Source organism: Anopheles gambiae, chromosome 2 (genome assembly GCF_943734735.2).
Source record: "Anopheles gambiae chromosome 2, idAnoGambNW_F1_1, whole genome shotgun sequence".
NCBI classification, from domain to species: domain Eukaryota; kingdom Metazoa; phylum Arthropoda; class Insecta; order Diptera; family Culicidae; genus Anopheles; species Anopheles gambiae.
The window spans coordinates 67944820-67969336 of record NC_064601.1 but is presented as its reverse complement, the minus strand read 5'-3'; the positions used below and the strand labels follow the sequence as shown (position 1 = coordinate 67969336).

Here is a 24517-nt window from a genome sequence, read left to right as displayed (position 1 = left end):
GACTGAGATTTCAGCCTGTCAGCTGTTTGCATTATATAGCAGTTTTCGAGCAGCTATCAAAGTGGGTGAATATACAGGTGGGATTATTCCGAGGTGTTTGTATTTAGAAGGTTGATTTTTATCGCTTCTGCTTCTGAATCAAGATTTTAAGAGTGTTTTGTGTATTTATCAAGAAAGCATGTTTGAGCTAAAGTTTTCACCCGTACTGTCAAAAAGTGACGTTCAAACAGGCTATGAGACCACCTGGACTACATACACTTTGATTCTAGATTCCACCACCTGATCTCTGAAATGAAAACTAGACCTTGTTTTGACATTTTTTCGAGTACGTACTCGAATCTAATTCTAACTTTGAGGTTAAATTAAACTAGGCTAAAAATTGCAGGCTAGTTTTGTACGTGATTTTGTATGGAATGTTGACATGATTTCAGCCGCCAACTGTCAAACTCCATATAGAAAAGCTGGTGTATCATGAAAGGCCCCACCAATCAAAAAGTAACACATGTCTTCGTTACCTTTTATGGTTTCAGAGAACAATTGATCCTCTGTTTTATCAATCAAATTAGTTAGATAGTTATAGAATAGCTGAAGCAGAGGAACTTGTCTCAAATTGCTTAGATAAGCTCTGGATTTGAAGTGACGAGGTGAATGCAAAGCTTCGCACTGCTTTTGATACTTTGTGATTGAGTGAGTTTAATATAAAAAGGCTCATAATTTAAACATATAAAAAAAACATAAAATTTTATAACGTTTAAAATTCACAGTACTTAACGTGTAGTGATTATAATGTACCGATAATTTTGTTTGTTAGTCATAGTTGTAACAAGTTCCTGCCGCAATTTTTATTGCTATACAAAAAAATGTTTTTTTAAATATTTATCGTTGTTCATGATACATCTTTAATCGTTCCTTATAGTGGGATGCAAAACAGTGTTACCATAAAATAAAAGGTTACTGCAGTTTCGCAGATTCAACAGCGTGAATTAAACAACCATCGTCCTGCGTAACATTTGGTGTAGTAAATGAATTTCTGCCGCCGTCCACTTACGATCATGTGTATGTAGATGAGTGATTCGTCTGCGAGCATCCTGATTATAATGAAGCAATCTTGGTTCATAATTAAAATTCATTATCACATTACGAATGCATTATTCAACAGAAAGGTACTATCCCCGCAACACAGTTTATCCTTTTTATTAGCCAACTTGAGCACCATGCCCGAAGCTTTGAAGCTTGTTCTATATGCCCGGCTTTTGGACATTGCGTTTAAATCTGCGGAGAAGCCAACGGACTGCATTCTCTACGGTGTCTCATGTCGAATAATGGTTCTCGAATCTGCTATGTCGTTTCGATGGTACTTGCTATCTATTTGAATACTGACTGCCTCATGCTTGCGCTGCTTTTTGTAGTTGTTGCTGCCACCTACTGGTATGGGGAGCTAGGGACGAATACAGAATGGAACAGATTGGCCAATTCGTTTAGAATACGAGATTCATGTGTAGCATTGCATTTTGTATTGGTGGCTGCTGGTATTCAAATCTGAAACAGACAGACCTTTATCACAAATCCATTCCGTACAGCAAAGTGGTTACTTAATGTTGAGTATGAGAATTGTGTAAAGTTGCTAGCATAGTAAAATGGTGACCTTAGATTAAGAGATGGACATTTTATACAGAGAGTTTGTGTAATGGATCCAGTTATCGAAAAAGAATTTTTCTTTTTAATAACTTATAATCAAACAAAACTGAAATGTCACTTCTTAATTTACAGTTCTATTTACAGTTACGATCATAAGATAACTGCGCAAAATTATGCTTATATTTTCAATTAATGTGATTGCTAACTATGCAGCAGATCAACCTGCATACAGTTTGAGAGTTCTATATTGAAATCACTTCAACACTAGGCTGAGATTTCAATCAATTCAGCCTCAAAATACTGTATAATATTTGATTCGACATGTTGGTATAAAGTCTGCAACATGTCGAATGGTTGGTAAAAAAGTCTGCAGTAATATTCTCATTTCGAATAGAAAAAAATGCATTGGTGACTGAATTTTGCAAAACATTGTTATTTTGATCACAGCACAACGTTGACAGAGCAAAACGAATAAATCTATCTACTCTGGTGTATTCAATTTGTCAATATGTACGTCAATGGTGGTGTTTTATTATACCGACAACTAGCAGCGGCTCTGAATGGAGTTCCGCACACACCTACTCTATGATGTCTTCAGCGTTGTATCCATGGAACAATGTGCATGTGCCATTGATTTATGGATGCGAGACTAAATTCGAACGACCGAAATATACGATAGTCTAGCCATCTTTCTTACGGGATATCATTGAGGAAATACTATATGTCACGCTCTTTTTTTCTTTCTCGTGTGCTAAAGTCTTTGTAGTAAACGTACCACGAAACCTTTGCTTGAAATACTTGCTTGATCCAAGCGCGGGCTAATGGCGTTCTAAGTAGTCGTTTACTTCAGTTCGTTAATTGTGTTTCACAAAAGAAACGGATTCCCAGCCACCATTCATTCAAGTCCTCTGGGAGCATGGTCACAGATGCTTGCCAAATTTGGCGGATGATTATTCTTCCATTTTATCTTAAGCCCTACAATCTCATTTCAACATGTCCCCAAGGTCATCTAAAGGCAGGGAGTGTTTCCGCTTGCATTGTGTTGTTTTGAATTGAGAATGAATGTACCACAGTAACAATATCTTATCTCTTTCACTGCTCCGCCAAGAGTGTGTGTTCTCTCGAGATTCCGGATCTTGATATCTGGCAGCTTGAATGGAGAAGACCAAACTCTGGCGTACAGCACTCATTCCATCCTACCATTTTCCCCAGTTTGTTACGCATTTCATTGTCTGTAAATATTTAATTCTGTTGTGGTAGTTTTATTCCCTTGCACTCTATAGACCTTTAAGATTTCTTTGCAAACCAAAATAGCAAAACATTGGGCAAACTTTCAATATAGATTACAGTAGTATGTGATTTCATGTCAAGGTCCTGGAAGAGTAATAATGTTAAAAAGCAATGTATTTGAAATGGAAATGAAGTTAATAAAGATCTAAAAAAAGTGGTAAAAGTTCATAAATAACTTAAAAGTTTATGCAATACCCAAGTATAAAAAACATCTATTTATGTAAAAAGGACAAACATATTGACAAATATATCCTTCTGGTACTATTTACTTGTATGTATTGTTAGTAATGGCATATTTTGTTATTCTATTCGGTGCGTGCCATGCTTTTTCTAAGCAGAGCTCATTTTTCGCCTAATTAATCATAAATTTTGTCATCAATTACTTAATTTTTTCCCATGCATCAATACATCATTTGTTCGTTTTGGCACCAGCCTTATCATCTGAAGCGTGCCTGCTTCGTGAAGGCTAGATGGATGTTTTTTTTCTTTTACTGTCCAAAAATGATTGACGAATCACGTTGAATGAGATGGGCATTTTCCTGCAGCCTCATTTTCTTTTGCTTAAGCTTACTTTTGTCAACGCATTCCTTGCATCACCTCATAGCGGCATAACGTGTTACACGTTTTCTTCAAGTGGCCAAACGAGCAGGTCGAACGATGCTGATAAATGATTACCCGTAGCAGTTGTGATGAGAAAATCGATAGTTTCCCTGTTTTTTTTGTTACTGCACCGCCATTCGTTGCGTTGTTTGCTGTTCTTTAGCGCAGTCAGGTCAGCTAGACGATTTATTTCTTGGCACATTAGCCAGACACTCATTGCGACGTATACAAAGTTTGACGCGTACGTGGTAGATGATTTAGGAAGGATTAGAGTACTAAAAAATAAGCAAAATTATATTTATTTGTTCGTGTTATATTTTTACTTTTAATTTTATAATGTTTCATGTTTTATGGCTTAGAATGAACTCTAATCCGTGTGAAGCTTCTCATGTATAATGTATACCACTAGCACATCTTACACAACACCAGCTCATGTAAATGCAATAGATTGTAGATCACGTTAATGGAGCTGTGCAAACAAAATTTGACCTTTTAAAGACATTCAATTAACATGAGTTGTGAAGTAATAATCAAGCTGTAATCGAAAGTAATACTAAAAGTGTAAGTTTCATCACTCGATAATGATTGACATTAATTCACTAGTAACGTTATGAAGTCTATGACCTTTACGTGATTTATGATTGAGCCGAGCTCGAAATTAATCCATCTGCGTGGATCCTATAGTTTAATCGTTAAATGTTTATATAATCTATTTGTAGTGTCTATTATACTCATTCTAAGTAAATTTAAAAGTGTTTGCTTTAGGAGATGATGCATAGATAAATGATGTATCCACTACATTAAAATATTTTTTTCAAATATTATATTCCTCCGTAAAGCCACGTGCTTGGTCCAATAGCAATCAGATTATTTAAAGGATCGGTTATAAATTTGCCCTTGTTGTTTTATCTGATAGTTCATATTTTTCCAATCACCATTCTTTGAAGACCCTTTAGCATTCTGGCCTCTGTAAAGATTCTATGAAAACAAAACAAAATTGAATGAAAAATCTCACACTAAACGACGAAGGCTACCGAAGGAAACATTTACCACGCTTCTTCTTCCGTTTCGTTTTATACGGCGAGTCACCGCCAGAGTATGCGTTTCCGGCACAGTTTCCTACACTTAGCACCTTCACAAAGAACGGATGCTCAATTCCGTCGGTCGGACTGGCAGAACAGTCTGGCATCGGAACGCAATTATGACAGCAGATGATGAATTTTACTCCCATTTCACTTCGTTCGGGTACTGAACTGAAATTACGGTTGTGTTAGTATTTCTTCTGCTTTCTGTTTTGTTCGCATTTTCTCAGTAAGGAGCCATCGATAAACGTCAAACGATTTGTTTTTTTTGTGCTGCAAGGAGCTTGTTTTTTTTTTAAAGAGAAATGGGTTATAAAGTATAGGTATAATAAGAAAGATAATATGTTTGGCTGTCGGTGACAGGTGTAACATATGGATTTCAAGAGTAAGAACGACATTTTATCTGGTCGCTTTTGCGAGTAATCGTTTAGGAGAGCTGAAAATATGTTTTTTTTTCATTACTGTTTACAACATAAGAATAGACACGATTTGTTCGTAGAGTTTTATAGAATTAAAACAATGAATATAAATGTAATAATTGATTATATGTAGTTTTGTTCGAAAAACGCTATCGAACATCAAATCTTTGTCATTTATTTTGCAAGTTTTCGAGAAGCAGATTCTACAAAAACATTATAAATAATCGTTATTTAGCCTCCCAACAGCAACGCTATGGTACAGCTTGGCTCGTTACAATGAATAATGTTAGAATGTTTGGAATGCTGGCATTTATCTTAGATAATATTGCATCTTTTGCAACACCGATTAAGGTGGCATGAGTAAGTGGCATTCCTGGTCTCTTTTGGCATTACGGATGATGTTAAAACTTGGCGAAGCTGGGATTATCCTTTCAGCTTGTTTGCAGAACGGGAGAAAACACATGCTTTTCTCTCTGTACCGGCTACTAGAAGTCACGTAGTTATTCGTAGGACCGTGTACTTAAAAGCGAAAAGACCACTTGGAACGATGGCTGAACTAATTAATTATAGCGTGATGTGATGCTAATGTGTAGCGGATCAGAAATGGATTTATAAGGATGAACTAAACAGTTGTTACAAATCAATTTATTATAGAAAGTAGGAAATCAACATTAGCACTCATTATCGTGTAGGTTGAAGTTTTCATTGGACGATTAAAATTGTTTTGAAAAGTTAAAAGAACAGCATTAAATCATACATTTTACAAAAGAGTCTTAATGTCTTCGTTTCATTTAAAAATCATCATGCAAATATTTGATTTTAATACCTTACTTTCAATGAAAATTCAGTCATTCTCAATGTAAAGATACGTTCGCTTGGTTTTCAACAAGATAAAAGTTAATTAGAATCAACATTTATGAACAAATTATACACAAACATACTTATGTGTGCTAGCCAGACGCAATGTCTGTTGGCACAACCGTGATGGAACGAACGTGCTAAAGTATGTACGTTTACCACTTCTTTCACCGACCACGTAGCATTCCATTGATGAGCATTTGGAGAGCTCTTGCCTAGGGGAAAAGCACTAAAGTTCATCTGCTGAAGTGCAAGAAGTCCAGTGTAATGGTTAGCCAGAGTACCCTTAGCGTCAGGCAACCTTTCTTCGGTATAGAAAATCAAAACCCGAACGAATGTAAACCGGACCGGATGCAAAGGATACACGGTTTGGCTTTGTGAGTATTCGTGAACCGAGAATAAGAAAGCTTGCGACGACATATAAGCCCAAAGGGAGCAGTTGTTGAATGTTAGCTGGTGACTATTGCAGTACTGTGCACTACGTGCACTTGGTTGCAGTCGAGCTCGGTTGCATTGGTTTGTGTGGAATATAATCAGATACCGTGCACATGGATAAGCTAGCAAGCATAGCAACATGTAGTTTGCATGTTTCATCGCAATTTGAACTTCCGAATTGGCAGGAACGTGTGTAAGTGTCTCGGGACAGGACTAGGACGTTTTCGTACGAGATTGTACAACAAATAACGCTGAAATAAAAACATCCTACATTTCAGGAATATGTCAACAAGATTGAACAGGTTAAAATGATGTTTGTGATTGAAGTTAAGTTGAAGTTACAAAAAAGTGCAATTTAGTCCAGTTTTAAATACTCAAAGACAAATAAGGGTCTCTTTTTACATTTTTCATGAAAAATGCGAAACAAATGAATGGATGTGATGTTCTTACGCCTTTGTAAACATTGTTGGCTGTTTTATTGCGTTGTTCTACGAGCAGTCGTAGCAAAATTTGTGGGATTCTTACATTTACATCAATCCTGTACCCAACATCAACAAATCAATGGTAAAAAGGGTGTTATACGCCCATGTCAACCATTGAAAGTAAAATTCAGTTGGCTTCATCGATTTTTTATTTCATTCAACAAACAGGTAAGCAACGCAACAACGTTAAACCTGTTGATGTCTGCTGAAACTTGTTGTTCTTTGGCCTCCCAAAATAGCGCTGGTGGTACTAAACCAGCGTAAACCATGACACGTGGGGCGTGATTTCGTGACTTACACTTGCACGCTGAATTTATTGTTGGTTTGCGTGCTAATTCTTTTCACCCTTCACAAAAGCTTTGAAGCGTTACGCACGAGTCTCGCTCTTTGCAAGCGTACCAGTGTGCGGGGTACTTGATTTCCATAGAAAATCTTTCTTTGTTGCTCCTAACATGGCACTAGGTGGGAATCAAGGGCAGCAAATAAAAAGAACGCTACGTTAAATAAATTCACCTCCCTTCTTCTCCGTAGTGCAGACTGGTAAACATTTTCTTTGTTAAATCGACATGCTCCCACATTTGTGTGAGCTAGTTTGATTAATGTATGTTACAATCCTTCATCTTGAGGAAGGATATTAGTACATGTGTTGTTAGGTGAGTAATTATTTCCATAAAATACAGTGAAACACGCGTCTATCCACAATATTGTTTGAAATTTAAAGTTTTATTAGAAAACTAAAGAGATCTGTGTAATAAGATTAGAGTGAAAATAATTATTTTATAATTCGTACCTTATCTCGTATCGTATGAGGATGAGCATCATCGTATCTTATAAAAAGTGCAAATATATGGCATTATACTTGTTTAAGATGGCAATTATGACATTCTATTTAAAACGTAAATTAATATGCGGAAGGCAATGAGAAGAAATATATTCATGACGTTCTGAGTGTAGTTTCAACCATTTGTGTTCAAAATGCAATTGTAAATTTTAATCAACGACAAACAAATATATTTTCATCATACATGACCACCTACCTCATAAGACATCATGCCGTGAGGTCTTTACATAAGTATAGTTTATGGAACAATTTTTATGGGTAATGGGTAATGGGTAAGTATTTGTGTCAAATTATTGTTTGTATTGTATGTGTGTGTTATTTTTAGATGTCAGATGAATTCTTGTCGAGATAGGAGTTTATTGTAAAACGCTTTTATTTAATTATAGCATAATATCATATAGAAGCATAAAATATGGAGTTGGAGCGTACTATGATAAAAATGATACATTCTTTTATAAAAATACAATAATATATTAGAAGTCATCAGCGTTCTGAAATGGAGATCCTATTACCAATCAATTGTTTCAGATCTTAATTTCAGAAAATAATCAAGTGAGAAAGTACATCAGTAAGAAAGTAGGAAAGAAAGTGAAACAAAGAAAGTAATAAATAACAATAGTAGGAACGCAAGAAAACAAGAAATTAAGAAACAATATAGTAAGAAAGTGAGAAAGTCATCAAGGAAGAAATTATTAAGAAGATATATAAGAATAATTTAGAAAATTAAGTAGGTACGTGAGTAAGTAAGCAAGTAAATAAGGTAAGTAACAATATAAAAAATGCCATTTTTTAATGTTATAGAGGATACTTTATCAATTGGCCTTGAGTCACCAAAGGGCCTTGAGACCTTGAGTTTAATAACAATTCAAAACATAACAACCAGGTGGCTTTAGCTCCCAGGTATTTTGTATGAATTTTGTTGCTAGTGAATATTACATGTGATGAAATTTTGACGATGCACCTTTGTGTTTACCCTCGAAACTTTGTCATGTGGTATTATAGTATAGTCATGAAACAATTTGACCTCGTCGGGCGTTACCAAACTGCCTACCGTACAAACTGTCAAGCAGGTCGTTGTCCTTTGAATATTCCAAATTGGTGGTCTATTGCATGATAATAGCATGTGGTCACTTTGTTGAAATGACCTTTGGTAGGCCATTAGCAACCAATCAGAACGTACGGTTAGAAATGTAAAATTATGAAATAATGATTCACACAACTCATTCTTTTGTACGTGGTAACCAATTTGAATTGAGAAACAATTGATGTCAACAAATTGATCTACTAATAAAAGGATAGGCATGTGCGTCATTGATGTGATTATTTTTATTTTAATAATAGTCAGGAAGTAACGCTTAGCTCGTGTTCTAATAGCAATGACTTACTTATTATTCAGTATCTATAGTTTAATTCACTTTACCATTTACACTAAATAAGCACATTTGTGCCGCGTATAGTATGTACATATTCCTTTTGAAAAAATACCATACAAATTGATAAGAGTTTGCATACAATTATACCAAACACCTTTACTTACTTTATTTCCTTTACTTAAGAGACTATTGGTTCATAATCCAAGGCATGCTTTCCCTTCGCACAAAACAAAACACCAAAAGCTTTTGTTATTGAAAGCAAACGCAACAGAGTCCTTTTAGAGAGGGAAAGATAGCAGCTGCTTTTAATAGTAAAGGCTGCATGCAAAAAAAGGACGGTTCACATTTACTAAACAACTAGTAATAATTTGAACCACAGAGGACGGGCAGAGAGATACAGTTTCGCAAGGTACGAGAGTCTACTGATACTGATTCGTTCTCTTCGTGCCACTTCCCCTAGATTTGGAGATGAGAGAGCTTCGTAAAGATGTTTCGAAAAGCTCTGCAGAATAGAAATCCTTTGTTCAGTTTGATTCAGAGCTTTCGATCCCGGTAACTGTGCTCGCGTGAAAAACACTGTTGAGCCACCTAAAAGCTTCCCAGCTTGTTTTACCGTTCTCTCTCAACTAGGCAGGTTATGTGGCAGTGGAGAGCTTTTCCCAGGAGAAGCAGGAAGCTTTTTCCATGCTCTCAAACGCTCTCACCAATCTCTTGCAAGGTTTTCTCCCGTTTCGTATTTCGGCTAGGGAGCAGGAGTTTACTTGGGGCGAAGGGTAACAATTGAAATTCGAACCATGCCGTTCGGTCCACAAGCTTTCCCTCACATTTGCTGGAAGTTTAGTTTGGTTGTGCGTCTGCTAGCGAGTGGTCGAAATTTTCGTTGGTCGAGCCTGTGCTGGCTGGAAGCTGTACGTTAAGCATCCACGAGTTGATAACGAGCGTGTTCGATCCGCATTGTGACGCATGAAATACGGTACCTAGTTACACGGGAAATTCAATTTATAAGCTTAAACAAATATAAAAAATAAGAAAGCCTAATAATATAAACATAAAGTGATGCGGTTCCAGTCCTAGTGTCGGTTTGCTTGTTTGTCTTGTGTTTGTTGCCCCTCTCACATAAAGCATACTATTGCGTGTATCCTGGCTGCAGCATCAGCTCACATCCGGGCCAGGTTTCATTTCCGTTCAAATTCGTTATCCTCGCGCTTTGGTGTTCTTTGTGCTCTTTGTGTGTTGCCAGAGCTTGTTTGTATGTGGCAGTATTATTTTCTCGCCTTGTTACAGTAAGATACCTTGTGAAAGCAAAAATCAGCTCGGCGAGCCCCGGAAAAGGTTCATGATGAACTTCCCTTCGCTGCAATGAGCTTACCCGTAGCGAGCTGTATTCGAGGGAGTTATTAAACTTTTCAAAACTTTTCATCTGCAGCGTGTAGTAGCGCACCGTTGGTCCACAGGGAAATGATGTGTTGTAGTCCCCGAGGGTTGAGATTTGAAGAAGCATTTGCGTAATAAGTGCCAGTAACTGAGGAGGCTATCATTAGTTCCCAGTAACATGTGTGTCGGAATGTTGTGTGTTTGTTATTTAGTCAGTGTTTAAATTAACTGTGTCATTTGTGCCGTCCATTGCGTCTCCAGAAGAAATCAATATGTTGGTAGTATAACCGTCTTTTTATCGTAAGAATCGATAAGAGAAGCATTGTGAATCATATCCTACCATTGTCGCTAAACAATCCCGTATGTAAGCAGTGCTGTTATGCAGGTGTTATTTGCAAATCCTCTATCCAGCAAATTACGTGTTTCGCCCTAGGTGACTTCGTACACTTAGGCCAGAAATACTGTGCCAGCAGGTACTTGTGGTTTTCCAATCTCGCAAATTTCGGTCCCCGTTCGAATGAATCGTGATCAATAACGGTAGCTGTGGGATTAAGTCTGCAGAGAAATTGCAAAGGTAGAAAGGCACACGCTAGAAGCGTTCTTTCTCAACCTTTTTTTCGTGTATGTGTGCGTTCTGAAGAGTGTGTGTGTGCGTGTGTGTGTGTATTTGTCCGTACCTCTGTATATATGTGAGCTCTTTGTATGCTGACGCGTGTAATCATGCCCAGTGAAAAGCCTGTGTGCCTGCGAAATGATGCATGTTTATAGAATATTGATTTCGCGGCAAATTGTTTCCAAGTACTGACCTCCACGCCAAACCACACGACGCAACTTGCGAACGTTTGAGCACAGCGTAGTAATATCGTTAAATAAAGTATCCTTTCGACAGTGACGGTCGAAAGCGTCGAGCCACGGTGAAGGTTCGAACGGGAAGCAAAATACGGCACTGCAGTGTTTGATCCCTGCCGGGATAATTGCTTGTAAATTCAAAGCAGCCGACCGAGTCGAGCGGTTCTCTTGTAAAGTGTTTGCCCAGGTTTCTACGGAAGACGTAGAACAAAATCCGCCATCACGACGACTACCAACGGGGGAGGAAAGCTTGGCCACATCACACTGATAAACGGAAATATGCCTGAAGACAGTGCTGTCATAGTGGAAGGTAGGGACGAACGGGTGGTTTGAGCGTTTGGAATCGAACAGCCACATGTGTATGTCCTGTGTGCACATCCCATTTACACCGTGTCCTGTGTCCTAGTTCCCACCAGCATCGCGGTGCAAAATGGTCAATAGTTGCAGAAAAACCCAATTCCCGAAAAAAAAGTTCGCAAACCAGTACACTATTGAACGTTTGCACCGATCGCTTGCACGATTTCATTAAAGTACGATGTTCGATGCACCATCAGTGGAGGAAACAGATGGTGGAGTTTCATTTTTGTGTAGTACAGTCACGTCGCACTACTTGCACTGCGTTGACAATCGATTGAATGTGATGGTGCCCAGATGTTCTCTACACATCCTACTGGCAAGACAACGACCAACAAAAAAAGTTTTGATTTTTGTTTGCAAATATTAATCTAACCTGCTAGTGACATTCCCGCTGTCCGAGACACGGTCGCATCCAATCCATTTATCCATCACATCCATGCACACTTGTCTCTCTTACACCTACTGATATACACTTACAAGACAAATACACTGCACAATTTCTACCGGCTTTCATCAGAGAGTGATGATAGACTGCAGCAGGTCAGACGGAAGTGAAGTCTTCCCAGCCTGTTGTCGGTTTTCAGCAGCTTCATTCCCGTTTCTAGGCCACGTCACATGTGCCCAGCAACGTAAAGCACTAGAATGACTGCACAGAGCGGCAAGCACACAAGTAGGCGCAACGAGTGCAACAGGAAACAAGAGACTTCGCCTACTAGCAGTTGATAGAGCACTGGATACTGTTTCTAGTGAGCGTGAGTGAAGGCTTCCTGTAACAAGAGTGGATACTCGATCAAAAATGACACGTTTTGGAGGACGAGTGACGAGCATCTCGGCAACGGGGTGACGGAGGGTGCAGGAGGAAAATGTGAAAAAGGGGTACCTATTTATATAAAAACGAATGTCACCTCTGTGTGACACGGTGTCGGTCGGTGCTGAAAGGGGTTCAGAAGTGATTGATGAGCATTTGATGAAAGTACAGTTTATAATCCAGTGGAAACTCTGCGATAAGAAAATAGATCGATCCCGCCCGTCTCTAGTTGATGTGCAAGCTCAACATCGACAGTTTGGTGAAAGGTGAAGCTTAAGCGATGCCTGATACAGTGTGGTAGAGCTTACATCGCTAGAACAAAGGCTTGCCATCGTATCAGGTGATGAGAGCGGTGGTGAGATGAGAGGAAAATTTTCAATCAAATCCTCAGCTCATGTTCTATGGAAATGGTTCGCTTTACCGACCGAACTCCGAAACAGAGTCTCTCTTTTGTGTAGCGTTGATGCATTCCAGCATCCCACAGCTCGATTACTTTTTGAACACGCTTGGATGCATTTATTGCCTGCAGTTTTCGGGTTTTATTTTCTTTGAAATATTCTGCCAAGGAAAGATGTGCCAGTTTGTTAGTCAAAGAAGGACCTTCAAGCGGGCGTCAAGACCTTCTGCTGGTTTGCGATTGTATGCGGACGGCACGTTTTATAAAATAAATTATCCTTTAAAGTTTGCTCAATCATGCCGTCATTGGCATTGCTAAATGGTCACAGCTAAACTGACCTACTTCAACACCAGTCGTCGGTGCGTTTGCCTGGTGGCTGGCTGTGGACTGGTCGTTTGGTGACGTTGCCTGCGATGCGACCCCTATTGCAGTGGCGTCATCGTGCAGAAATTCGTCCTGACCTTTCGCATTGGTGCTACTCGGGATGCTTGGCTTGGCCACCGAACCGTTTGCTCCTGTCGCATGGCAATGCCATAGGCCGAGTAATAAATTCCCTGTACCTTCGCCAGCTTCGGTCTTCGGCCTTGGCTGGATTCCAACGTTGCTGTTATAAGAAGGTCAGTCAGAGCGAACACTCGATAGTGATTTATCGCTAAGTAGTTATTGTATTGCATTTTATCATCACGATAGCTTGGTTGCAAAATTCTAAACTATGACACATGGGTTGCCACACCGTCACTTTGTACATGTTAATGATTTTTGTTAAGCCACGACGCATTATTGTCACGCTTTGATAAATTGTGCAGAGTCAGCAAAGGACAGTTAATTCATTTTTTGCTGAATCGTTGACAAGGTACGAAGATTTCCTGTTTTTGTTGAGTTGGTTAAAAAGGAAAACTTTCGACTGCATGATTAGTGACCCTGGAAAGACAAAGCCCTAAAAAGGCCACGAGCTGTAATGACATGGCAACTTCTGGAACCCAATTTGTTCCGTTTAATAGCAGCTCTTGTCTCTCTGTTTTTCATGTAAGCATGAAGAAAAAGTCAAGAGAATTACATAAGAAAAACCAGCAATGAATTAGTGTAATCTATTTAATAATCGTTTAGTTGGATTACGTGCTGATAAAATAAAAACTAAAAAGTTTTTTAGTTGATCTACAGCATACCAAAAAATTAGACTGTCCTACGGAGGGCCTATTCGATGAATGCAAGGCCGATAGAATCGATGCCCAAACGGACGGTTTCCGCTCATCAACTGACTGAACATACTATTCGGATGCGAGGTATTAAACTATTACAGAAGCATGATCACGTAAAAGAAAAGAAGAATAAGATAATCAAACGAATTTGGAAGTGAAACCTTGTATGTGGTCGTAGCCACAACCTCAAGGTCGGTTTTGCCAGTGATATAGATCGAAAGGAAATTTTCTATACATCGTACATTTGTCAGTCCGTGTTAATGGTGCTGTCTACAATATTGGTTTTCCCCTTGTCCGGATAGCTAACTGTGGCTAGCGATTCACACAGAGTATTCTCCAAAATGCGATGCAAAGTGTTTGGGAGTACACGTTGAAATATGTTCTGAAAATTTCACCAGAAGAGCTTCGTGTCCTAGTGGCTGATCGACCGATCAAGTGAAAGGTAGTCGCATCGCGAAAAGGTAGTTCCAATAATGTTCGAAAAGTTCTCGACACCTGCCACTTATGTGTCGATGCAAGTGGTTTGGAATAGGGTCGGTAGATGTGGGTGATGGTTTTACAAGTGTTGTACCCATCCACAACGGTGCTCCCGTCGCTCAAGCTATCGTGGACGTTGATTTGGCAGGTTGCAATATGGTGTGGAGTATCTAGCACCAACACTCAACGTAACTGACCGAGCAAATGTGCGATATGCGATGCGATAAGCATTCAGGAAAAGAAACTTTAAACGCTATACACTTCGGTGCTTCCTATGGATATATCGTCACGATAAAGACAGCACGTTTTGGATGTGATGAAACCATGTTCGATGTTTCGGTAAAAGGTCACAAGAAAGCAAACCACTTAAAAAATGCTAATTGTTTCAGGACTGACAAGGGAACCGTCGATTGAGAGCTTGCGGAAGGATTAAAAAGGCCGAACGGACAATGTTGAAAAATTACTTACATATTGTGCCATTGTAAAACCTCCATTGTTGCATAAAAGAATGCAAATAGTCATATATTAGAAGTTTTAATCGACTAAACGCAGATAACCTTTTTCTACAAACGAGTGTTCTTATGTACTGATTTAATGTATCACCACAGTCCTGTCAATTATGCGGAAAAAGCTTCATATCGGAAAAGACTACGTTTGATTAAATATTTTACACTGCTATTGGGAATTGGATTATTTCACTCCCTTTAAACCTCAAATACGCTTTTGCTGATTGCGATAAATTGAAGCAAAGAGCAATTGGTAAAGTGGTTTGGCAAATAAAGTCGTTTGTTTACTTACCACATCATTTACAGGGGCACACAAAGTTAGTGGTCAAAGGGACGGGAATATTTATGGCCCACTCGGAGTCCACCCGACATTGGAAAGAAATAAAATTTTGCAAATAAATCGTTCTCAATTCCCGAATGTAGCCCGATTGATGAATCTAGGCGGCAAATCTAAATACCAGCATTGGTGGACCAGCATTTCCACAATCGAATTGAATCGAGATGAAACCATTGTGGTGGGTGAAATGGGCGCAGCGCGGTAGATGGACTGTAGAAAAAAAAATTACGATAAAATGCTCAATTTTCAGCGCATTGCCGTTGGATCGTTCAATTCAATTAAAAGTGGGCAAGCCAAACGAATGAAGGCAATTTATTACCAGCGGTACCGTAAAATCCAATCATTTGCGGTCGAAGAAAATCGCTCGATCCATGCTGGCGTAATGACTGCTCGTTGGTGTGTGTGGGTTTTGGTTCCGAAATGTGTACCGATAACCAACGCGAACACCGTACTGACTGTCACTGACGAGAACGTAGCACGGGCATTGCCCCGGGGGCAATAGGGGTATGATGAGTCATATTTGAAAGCCATTTGAATGCTTGATGAAATGGCGGCCGTCCTGATTGGACCAGGACAATTATTGATGTGATGTCAGCGTTCTGTGTTTTGGCGTCACAGTAGTCAAGGTGATCGTAATTGCAGGATACAGACACGCATGTGGTTGTCACTGTACAATACAGGTAGCGGTGGCGCGGTAGTATTCCGATAAATGTTCCTTTTTTGGATACAAACGAATGGCTTGTTATATTCCGTCGTTGCTTGTGCGCTTTCAATATTCATATGATCACCTGCCATAAATCCCTTGCCATATTATATAAACGCCAAAATAGGCTTACGATTGATCATGCCTGACGAGCAAATCCTCTTTACAAGAACACACGAGTAGAGTAGGAAGCATATTTTGTGTTACGTGTGCCTTGTATTGCAGTAACACGTGTAGGGAGCATATTGTGAGTCACATACCAATGTAATAGAAAACGTGACATTTTTTCACTCTATCTGTTTTTGCACGAGTGAGGATGTATTTCCGGATTTTAGAAAGATTTGCACAAAGAAGAGATATTTCTTTCCAAGCCCAGCCAAACCACAGCTCAAATTGTATTTGCTGTTAGTAGGAAACTGATTTTACTTTCAATGTTTATATGTGGTTTTACTTCAAGTGTGCCCAAGTTAATGCTTTGTTTTTTGGACGACACTCTAAAATTGTTAAAAGATGTATTGCTCTGTTATAGCTAATGAAATGTTTCCCCAATACTCCATGATGCTGCTAATTGTATATCTTCCCTTGATGCTACTAATTGTATATCTTCCATTGATGATTGACATTCTCGGGCTTAAATGTAGTACTATATCATTAATATTGTCTCACTTCGTCTTAGACCCGCGACAAAGTCCGACAAATTTCGTCATGTAGAACCCTACGAAAACGTCAGGCTTTGTCAGTCCGCCTGTACTGAAATAAAGCGTCCTGGAAACGGTTGGTGCATCGCAAGCCCAGCCGTTGGTGCCGCAATGCTACACTTTACCAGGGCAGAGAGGCATACTTTAATTAAATTATCCCCATCACCATGAGTCCTGACTAAGTGAACGAGTCGAAAAGTGGGACCGACGAAATGCAGAGCGATACCGTACCGTTTTGTCTTCATCAAGCGCTTTCTTCTGATGATGATGACGATGAAGGCGGTTCAGGCAACGGACAGGCCAGCCTTTGCTGGTCCAATGTTGCGACGCCCATTTGTATGTGGGCATGGTTTTTCCACTGCTAGCCAGTAATTAATTCAAATCTCCTTAATTACCCCAATTTGGCAACTTCGGCCGCGTGCATGTACGCGTCATACAGACCAAAAAGCAGTTGCTCAAAAGTTGGGCGCATATTAACCGATCGTCGTAAAACCGGTCCGGTGAAAACTACCCCTCTCTAACCGTCCAGGAGCCGTGTGTCTGTGGTAAGGAATTGTACTACTCAGCAAAAAAAGCAACAACTCCTGTACCCCAACCTGATTAATGGGTGCACATAAACCTAAACAGTAAACCGGCGAGGCAAACGATTCTAAATAAAGGCTGCCGAGTGGCTGAGCAATACTTCTTGTGCACACATCGCACATAAATCATGAAAGTTTCACCAATTACAATGTCAAAATTTTAAATTTTCCTCATCAGCAGCCAAGAGATTTATCGCTGCCCATGGCATGGTGGGAGCCCTGGGATAACGAGATGGAACAAATCGAGATGGGAGAGTGTTCTTGCTGCTGCGTATGAAAAGCGTACTTTCACTCGTAAACGGGCGGGAAATGGGCGAAGAAAAATGAGCTTTCCGTTTCTTCTCACAAAATTTCACAGCACAAGGAGAAGAAGGAGAAGCAGTTCCGGTAGTGCTCTGTTGATGATGAATGGAAATCTACGCTTCGCTCGCTTCGTTTGGTGCACACAGAGCCATCGCAAAAGGGGTTGTTAGTCGGGCTTGTATTAAGAAAGTAGTCCAATTTGATGGATCACATCGTGGCATGTGGTAGTAATGGTTCCGCTTTAGGACATTGAGATATCCCTAGCTGGGAGGCATTTTCCGGTAGATTCCGGTCCTTTGTGAAGGTTATTCCGGTGCGATTACGGTTGCGGTGCAAGCCCAACATACCGCAACAATCGCCATACACAGCCACACCCAGCCGTACATGAAGTGTTATGAAAGCAACCGCAAGCAGCCAGAAGCAACCATGCTGTGCCAATGATTATGAATGATCGCGAAAAGCATCAGCGCTCGTTATACATCGTTATTGAGCGTCACTGGAACTGTATACTGTACTGTGGTTCGGGCACTGCTAGACCATTTGCTTTGATTTTGAAAATGTGCCATCGGGTGCCATAGGCTGCGGGCCTGAAACGAGAAAATGAAACGATCCAAAAGGAGGTATGTTGTAGTTCGAAGGACACGACACGAGACTTACTGGCGACAGTAAATTAATTGATGTCTTTCGATCTCAATCACTCCATCACTACTGGTAGTATGTATCTGTGGAATACTGGCACATAACGTATAATTACCGGCACGTGGTCAACGCTGTGCACTTTCTGTACGGTGCAGAGCGATGTGGCAATACAACATCTGACATGCTCTTATCGTGTGAAAGTCATTTTTACGCTAGTGAAGGGATATAAATAATGGTTAGCCATTAGTTCGGCTTCGTTCGGTGTGTTATCCTGTGACTACATGAGCTTTCAAACCTGCTAAATGAGTATGTCACGCACGTCGAGTCTATTGTAATTGTGGAATAAAAACGGAACTCCTGGAACAAAACCAATCTATTATTAGGTCAATTTCAAAATAGGTCGATAAATGCTTCAACAGTAAATGTTGAACAACGGGAAATATATATCATATATTTTAATAATATTTTGTTAAAGGATATTTTGCCGAGAGAGCGAGAGATCTTTTCAATGTAATTATGTTTCAAAGAAAAGGTTTCAAAATTCCCTAAACAATTTACACGCTTAGCACGCATAACTACTTGACGTTCTGAGCCTGCATGCTTTCTTATCTCTAATTGGCGTTGTCTTACAGACACATTTGTAACTCAAAATTTTGCCTCCCATTGCCCAAGAGTATATGCAGGATGTTTCAGCGAAATGGGAAATGCTTAGCCAAAAGTACATACCATTCATCATTCGCTACCCTCAGCCATGGCAGTAGAGACCAAACACACTGACATACAAACCTAATGTGTCTCATTATCGCGTCGTGTCGATCTAACACCGCCATCCTTTCTAACGATGGCCAAAAGTGTCTCTCGTTATTCAGATTTCCGTAGCACTGCTTCTGCTCGATCCGTCTAATTAGGCTTCTAGTGCCCTTCTAGTGCGAACCCAAAGACAATCTCTAGCGCAGACGGAATTTGGCGAAACCTTTGCTAGCTAGGAAGGAATCCCACAAGAGCGTTGTTGGGCGGTGATTTTGAGAATCCTATTAATTTCCCTCATCGCCGTTACGTTCGGTCCGTTGCGATTGTGTGCCCGTACCAGGACGTGGGGGAAACAAATGTCCCAAAGTCGATCGATGGATGGACCTGAGAGCCTCAGCTTGAGAGCACTACCGAATGTTGTCAACGATGGTACCGACAGAGGAAGGCTTTATAGCTGGCACGCCGGTTCAAACGGACGCAAACGGTGTGACGACCATTTCCATGGGTAATATCATTTTAATTGCGTCTTCATTTACGTAATCTATGTTGGTAGCAACTCTCCCGACCGTTTAACCACAACCATCATTAGGAATATCATAAGAACCTTGATTTTGGTTTTTATTTCAAGGTGGTGTGATGTGGTGTGAAAAACAACAAATGTTGTCCATTGAACCGTTTCAGAATTGGTTCAGACAGTTTTTGCTCGAAGGTCCTCTATGTGTTTTGTTATGTTCAATTATTTCCTGCACACCGAGTATTTTATAGGAAATGTAACAGTTTCTTTGTTTGCTGTAATCATACAGACAATAAAGTGTAAGAAACTGTTCCAATCTTTCATTTGTTTTCTCTCTTAGACAAGACAAATGTTCCGTAACTTTGCTCGGCTTGTTTAGCATTAAGGTGTTTCTTTGTATTTTTTATGTCACACTTCCAAATCAGTTTTGCTCAAGCTTTAAAGTGCCGAAGATTGCGTTAGGTATTGTTGTGTGGTACAAATTCAATTCAAATATTTACATTTGACAATGAAAAACAACATCGTGTCCAATTGCTTCAATCCTTACCACGCACAGCTTCATCAAGATACACTTTTTGATACACTTGGTCACTGTAAGCATGAATAGACGTTTGTTAAACGAACTGAAATGATGTGAACCGCGGGATGGTATTTCTAGCATGGGAATCAAATTCTTCCTCAAACGAGATATGTATTTACGATTGTACTCGTCAGCTCACACCGAAAGGATCTTTGGATTTGCAAAGATAGAAAAATGGTGGTCTGTTCCATCTCCGTATGCCATATACTTTACCATTTATTTGGACATACTATATGCGAGATTGAGAGAACGTACCAGTGTACCTCGTATCTGTATGAATGTTTGAGTGCGGTTTGGGGGTTTAGCATGTTCCAGCACAGTACTTGGTGGCCCGTGTTTGCTCCAATTTTGTGAAGCACCAACCACTCTTAGATCATGCGAAACTGTTTCAGCAACAAAAGAAATCGCTTTTATTCAGTGGAAACGACGAAACATACGACGATTCCTTTTTCATGCGCTGAACCGTGCCGATCGCTTACAATGAAGCACTGAAAGCCTTGAGCTTTTTTATGCTTTTCAAGGGAACTGTCGTATCCTGTCGCATGGTTCGACCGGCCAAGGAACAGATTCTTAAATGTGCTTCTTATATGATCTGGCAAGTGGAGCGATGGCAAGGGATGGATATGGGAAAAGAAATCCTTTTGTTACCATGCAATGCAATTTATTTACCTTTTCAATGAAACTGCGTAGAGTTGTGTCTTGCGCTTAGCTTTTCTATGGAACGTAACATACGAATGTCGGAGTATGTTTCCAAAAAAGATCGATTACAGTTATCCAAATGGTATAGGCAAGGCGACAAAAGTATCGTTTTTAAAAGGATTTAATATTCCTAAAATGGTAAACTTTTAAGCATTTATAAATTAAAATTAAAAAACTTGGTCGATCATGATTAGGTTTTATATGATATCATAGTTGTACAACTCTAACTGGTTTAAATGGTTTAAATGATGACTAGGTTTAGAAGATAAACCAGTATTTCAGTAACGTTCAGTTTATAGAAAGCAAAACGAATTAAATTTATACAATTTGAGATTGCTACACTCATTCACCAAAATCTGAAAACTCTAGCACTAGCAAGATGAAAATGTATTTGCACAACGAACAAATCTTACCCGAAAAGCGATAGTTTGCATTCCGCCAAATCTTTCTCGTACTGTTGTTCCAGGAACGAGGCTCATAAATAACCCAAATAAACAGAACTGTGAACAAAGCTGGGCTTGTAGGAGTCATTCCCAGCCGATAAGTGAAAGAAGAAAAGTGTTTCATACTTCTTCAACCACCCGTTTTGTGAACAACTTATGCCCTAGGATGTCTTGTGGTACATAATGCACGTAGTGCTGAGTCTCTAGAGCACGATGCAATATTTTCCTACGATTTAAGAAGCACAAGATTAAGAACACTGGCATAAGAGAATGCCTATGTCTGTAGAAAAAAGAAAGAAGAAAATTCCCTCCCAGTCACATGCAAATGCCCGAGAATCGCGAGATGCAGCCAACAATGAGCGCATTAGCTTAGTGTGTTAGTCGTATTTGCTTTTTCTTCTTCTGGTTTTTAGGAGTCATTTCATAAAGCTGTTTCATGTTCATTGGTGTTGCTTTCAACCATATAAAGGTGTTTCGATGATGTGAGACATGTTTCTGTTGAGAATAGCAGCGAAATATAATTAAATTTAGCGATATGTCATTTAATATAGAATGCAATGGCTTTTAATGATATTTTATAAACTCTTTTAGACCACACGACATCTAATTGAGCGTATAATTAATGTTTGTTTTGAGGAAGAACATCGAGAAGGAGGTTTTTTCTCTTCTAATTTTAAAATACATTTAAATTTCATTTGCATTTCACAGCTTTTGTTGTGACTCATGTGCTATTGAATTTGTGTTTCATGTTTCACATTGGGAGTGGCATTCGGACGTAACGTAATTTTGTTATCATTTGTATTTTGATTGTTTTTTTTTTCTGTGTGCCCTCTCATGTACACACATCAATACATCAACAATCACACTTTACAGCATTGACCAAAGCGGCCACCCTGATATGATATCTCGATTCGATGCATCTAAATCCATAAATGTTTCCAATCACACCGTATAAATCCAGCCAAACTAAATTGACCCCCCCCCCCCCCCCTCATCGAAAAACCAAATTATTGAACAAGCTAAATTCTAATTCATTCCAAAACTAATTCATCTTTTCACATTTTGCATACCGTTTTATTTTTATAGATGTTAAAATGAAAAACTCACTGTTGCTCTACGGTAAGTGGTGACAGCCGACGGTGGACTAATATAATGGATTGCGGATACTTGGTCGTTAAAATAAAGTAACCGTCTCGCTGTGTCTTTCTCTCTCTCACTCTCTCTCTTTCATTCTCTTTGGTACCAAATTTCAAAATTTCCAAATATTTTTCATATTTTCTCTTTTCTCCCTGTTACTCTTCATAATCCATTTGGGGTATCGGGACTCTCTCATCTCGTCTCATTCCGTTGCTCCGGTGTCTTTATCTGTTTGTGTATGTGTGTGCGGGCATGGATCGTATTAAAAAAACTCAATCACCTTTTACCAAATTCAACAACAAAAACTCATCTTACGACCATCACGTCAACGGCTAACACGTTTATCTTCCCATCATCCAATCTGCCCCGGGGTATCTCGACGAAACCGTTTCTCCCGACATTGGCCACACTCGTATTGTTCTCGCATAACGACCCACACAGGAAGTACGTAAAAGACTTTTTATACCAAAGTTCAAGTAGACACTTTTGCAATAGTACTTGGTTGATGCCGCTCTTCTTATTCCTCTTCTTGTTCTTCTTCTTCTTCGAATCCCCGCATACATTATTTACCCGTATCCCGTTCGTATGTTGTGTCCTAATTTTGTCTTACAAAAGTACTTGCTCTTTGCCGTCCGAACGGTTGTAATTGAGAAAAATTTTCCGCACCATAGTAGTTTATAGCACCAGTGAGTAAAGCAGTGAGCATTTCTTGCATGATGACAGTAATATCTTCCCCGTACATGTGTTCACCCGTTCGGTTATATTTCACATCACATTTAAACTCCCAGTGTCAATTCGTGAAGGTTTCAGTTACGTGAAATGTTTGATTATCTACATTTTTGTTTTCAAAATTTATCACTTAATTTGTGCATGGTAGTTTGTAGTGTTCATGCGTTGAAGGATAATTTCTTGATGTGTTTCCAAATAAATTCAACCTTATTGTCACAAAATGATCACCACATTAAGTGATTATTAAAAAAAAAATACTGCAATATTTTATTGGATTAAATCATATCAATGAAACTGCTCGAATTTTCGTAAATAATTGTATAGGTAATATATAATGTGCTTAAAGGCAATAAAAACCGCAATCATTTTTTAAACTCGTTTTCATAAAAATATTTTTTTAGATGAATCCTACATATAAGCAAATAAATCAAATTATAATGAAAGCAATTAGCATTCCTTACACAATCCCAATATTGCATTGTGTAACATCCTTTCTCTAAGTAACAAAACGACACGTTCTTCCGCTGAATCGCGCGATTGCTACGCAAATATCAATTGTATGGCTAAAGCACACCTTTGCTGTCATGTAATTGACAGTAAATTACGCCATTTGATAGCCGTTTGCTTGAGCAGGTTGTAAAACTCGCGACGTAAGTTAATTGCAGCTTTCAACAACGACCTTTACCGGCAGCGTTGCCAAATAAACTCCTAGTTATTACTTCAACGTATTTGCCCCGTTTGTGACCATCATCCGTAGGACTTTACTTGCTTTCGGGCTCAATTATGTGAATTTTATGAAAATTTACGGTATGATCCGTATCATACCGCTTTCATAAAGCAATGACGAAATATACTAAGGGTAGCGCTTTTCTGGTTTCATCCTGCCAGCATCCCTGGTCGTGAATAGTCGTTAAAGGAACGCCTCTGTGAGCGCAACGACGAAAAGGTGACAGAAGATAAGAAAGATGGATAAAGTATTTCATTTAATTCATCTTGAAACATTTTTTCATTCTGTATATTTTTTTGTTTCGTTTTTTGAAAGCTAAGTCTGCACAGAGTGGTTTGCGGCTGGTATTGAAAGATTGTGAGGCGTTGTTTAGCTTCTTTCTAGCTCACGTGATCCAAACGTCTTTTGGATTGTTCTGAGAAACGTCCTTGAGGTCAAGGATCGTTTGAGGAAGGTCGAAAGCATTGAGGAAGGATTTTAATTGTGTGTGTGTGTGTGTGCGTTCGTCATTCGAATGACAACGAAGCTTTGTGGTTTTCTCCATCAATGTGGAAAATTCATTAGCAAAGCGGACAATATCGCAATTGTGCTGCCCATATAAATATATATATATATATATATATATAGTGGGCTCTCCACCATCTCGACCATCGATGAGCCACGGTATAACTCACGGTAAGCGCGACAGCTTT

The 24517-nt window shown here is 39.3% G+C and overlaps 1 protein-coding gene across 14 annotated transcripts in view; it reads left to right on the top strand.

Annotated features, from left to right (window-relative positions):
- The window catches only part of LOC1275086 (band 7 protein AGAP004871), a 51000-nt gene that overhangs the window by 17068 nt on the left and 9415 nt on the right, over nt 1–24517 (top strand). The window contains exons 1-3 of one of the 14 annotated variants that reach the window (XM_061642812.1): nt 9841–9991; nt 11282–11551; nt 22319–22351. The exons of 2 other annotated variants lie outside the window; for them this stretch is intronic. In XM_061642812.1, the coding sequence (XP_061498796.1) occupies nt 11521–11551; nt 22319–22351 (64 nt within the window). In that variant the 5' untranslated portion in view covers nt 9841–9991; nt 11282–11520. 11 more of the 14 variants (XM_061642814.1, XM_061642813.1, XM_061642811.1 and 8 more) reach the window with 11 other exon arrangements.